The 1,960-nt window shown below is 61.3% G+C and overlaps 1 protein-coding gene across 1 annotated transcript in view; it reads right to left on the bottom strand.

Annotated features, from left to right (window-relative positions):
• LOC101657842 (keratin, type I cytoskeletal 16) overlaps positions 1-1,960 on the bottom strand; it is a 92,610-nt gene that overhangs the window by 877 nt on the left and 89,773 nt on the right. Inside the window, exons 10-11 of the mRNA XM_030888107.2 lie at positions 732-814; positions 175-331 (exon numbers count right to left, since the gene is read on the bottom strand). Of these exons, the coding sequence (XP_030743967.2) occupies positions 175-331; positions 732-814 (240 nt within the window). The remainder of the gene's footprint in view (positions 1-174; positions 332-731; positions 815-1,960) is intronic.

The following is a 1,960-nucleotide window of genomic DNA, read 5'->3' on the forward strand; positions in this document are numbered from 1 at the left end:
GTCAGGACCCAGAGCCCACTGGGCCTGGGCCAGGTCACCTCACCACTCAGGAGCCAGCCTGGTTGGATAAACAGGGCCACTGAGGGTGCAACGGATGTGACCAGGGTCAGGTATCCAGGGTAGAGAAATGTCCTGGGGCTGAAGCAAGATGCAAAGGCCCAGCTTGAAGCTCACCTCCTCGTGGTTCTTCTTCAGGAAGGCCAGCTCCTCCTTCAGCCCTTCGATCTGCATCTCCAGGTCGGCGCGGGCCAGCGTCAGCTCGTCCAGCACCCGGCGCAGCCCGTTGATGTCCGCCTCCACGCTCACGCGCAGGGCCTGCTCCGTCTCGAACCTTTGCGAAGAAACCACTGCAGTCGGGCCAGGGGTCCTGCTGTGCCTCCCAGCGCCTCCCTACCGCCCCGCAGCCCAGAGCTCAGGAATCCATGGGTATGGTGACCAGACGTCCCGCTTTTGGCGGGGCAGTCCCAATCTTTGGCGTTTTAAAAAAGTCCCGATTTTTTGAAAGAATGCACGACAAGCTAGGGAACGGTCTATTTGGTCCATATAGACCAAATTTTTCATCAAGAACATCACCACCACCACCCAGTCAATGGTGTCCCGCTTTAAATCTGGTCACCCTGTCCATGGGGAAAGTAAAGTAGGGCTCAGGGTGCCCAGGCACCAAGCCCCACAGGGAGCTGAAGTGGGCCCCCCTGCCACCCTGGCCCGCAGCGGCCCCAGCACACACTCACTTGGTGCGGAAGTCATCGGCCGCCAGGCGGGCGTTGTCGATCTGCAGCACGACCTTGGAGTTCTGGATGGTGGCACCGAGAATCTGGAAGGCAGGAAGTTGGCACCAGTCCAGCAAGCAGACACTGCCCCCCACCCGCTTGAATACACAGAGCCCCATTCCCTGGAGACCAGCGCCCCAGGCCCTGAGGCCTGCCCTCTGGGTGGCCATGGAATCAGTCCCTGCCCGGGAGCTGCGGCAACAGAGCCACCCAGAAGCTGAGGTCGGCCAAGGGCCTGGTGGCTGGCGGGTGCGTGCCTGCACGGTGGGGCAAGAGGGTAGCAGTCGGTCAGACCTGTGCTGGTACCGGTGCTTGTCCGACCTTACCTTAAAGGAGGCAGCCAGCCTCCAGTGCTCTGTGAACACAAAGCAAGGGGGGATGCACGCAGCCCAGGGTGTGGGCTGGGGGTTATGGAGGATGAAGGGGTGCATCACTGGCTTACTTCTTTGTCAGAGTATTATTGCCTTCTAAGTGACTAGGACATCCCTTTCACCCTGCCAAGCCAGGTGTGCAGGGCGCTGCCAGGCACCCAGCAGGGGCTGTTCAATGTCCCCCAGGCTCCGGACACTTCTCTTCGGGAGGAAGCGCTACCCTGGCCCAGCCACAGGCCCCCAGGACACAGGTAAGAGTCGAGGGTTCAGATCCAACCCCACCCTTGCTCCCTCTGCACTCACTCGGTTGGTTCTCCCCAATGGGCCTGCGGGCCTCTGCTTAAGCCCCTCCTTGACCCTGCCCTGGTGACATCATGGGTCCTTCCAAACCCTTATCAGGCGCTCCATGAAAGAAAGGGGAGGTTTTCTGTTCCCACAAAGAGGCACAGTCTTGGAAAGCTACAAAGGCAGGTCTACTCCGTCCTAGAGGCGGACTATGAGCCCCAGTTTTTGCGCTTTGTCCTGCCTAGGGGCCACAGCTGGCCTCTCCCATCCTCCCTGCAGCGCCTCTTAGGCCCCTGGGCGTCGGAGGTAGGACGTTAGCATGAGCGTAAAGGAAACCTGCCCAGTGAGCCACGAAAAATGAATGCAGGGGCCTCCTTCCAGGGGCGCAGGGGACAGGTCTGGCCCGGGATGTGCCAGGCCTAACTTCTGCATCTTTTCCCAGGCCGCGGTTCCTGGCCTGGCCACTGGGCTGCCCGCAGCGGCGCCCATCTCCCGCTACTCCATGGCGCCCCTTCCCCGGGGCTCTGGGACCTC

This window comes from Echinops telfairi, unplaced genomic scaffold, assembly GCF_000313985.2.
Source record: "Echinops telfairi isolate 266 unplaced genomic scaffold, ASM31398v2 ScPeMD7_7458;HRSCAF=8496, whole genome shotgun sequence".
NCBI lineage: Eukaryota > Metazoa > Chordata > Mammalia > Afrosoricida > Tenrecidae > Echinops > Echinops telfairi.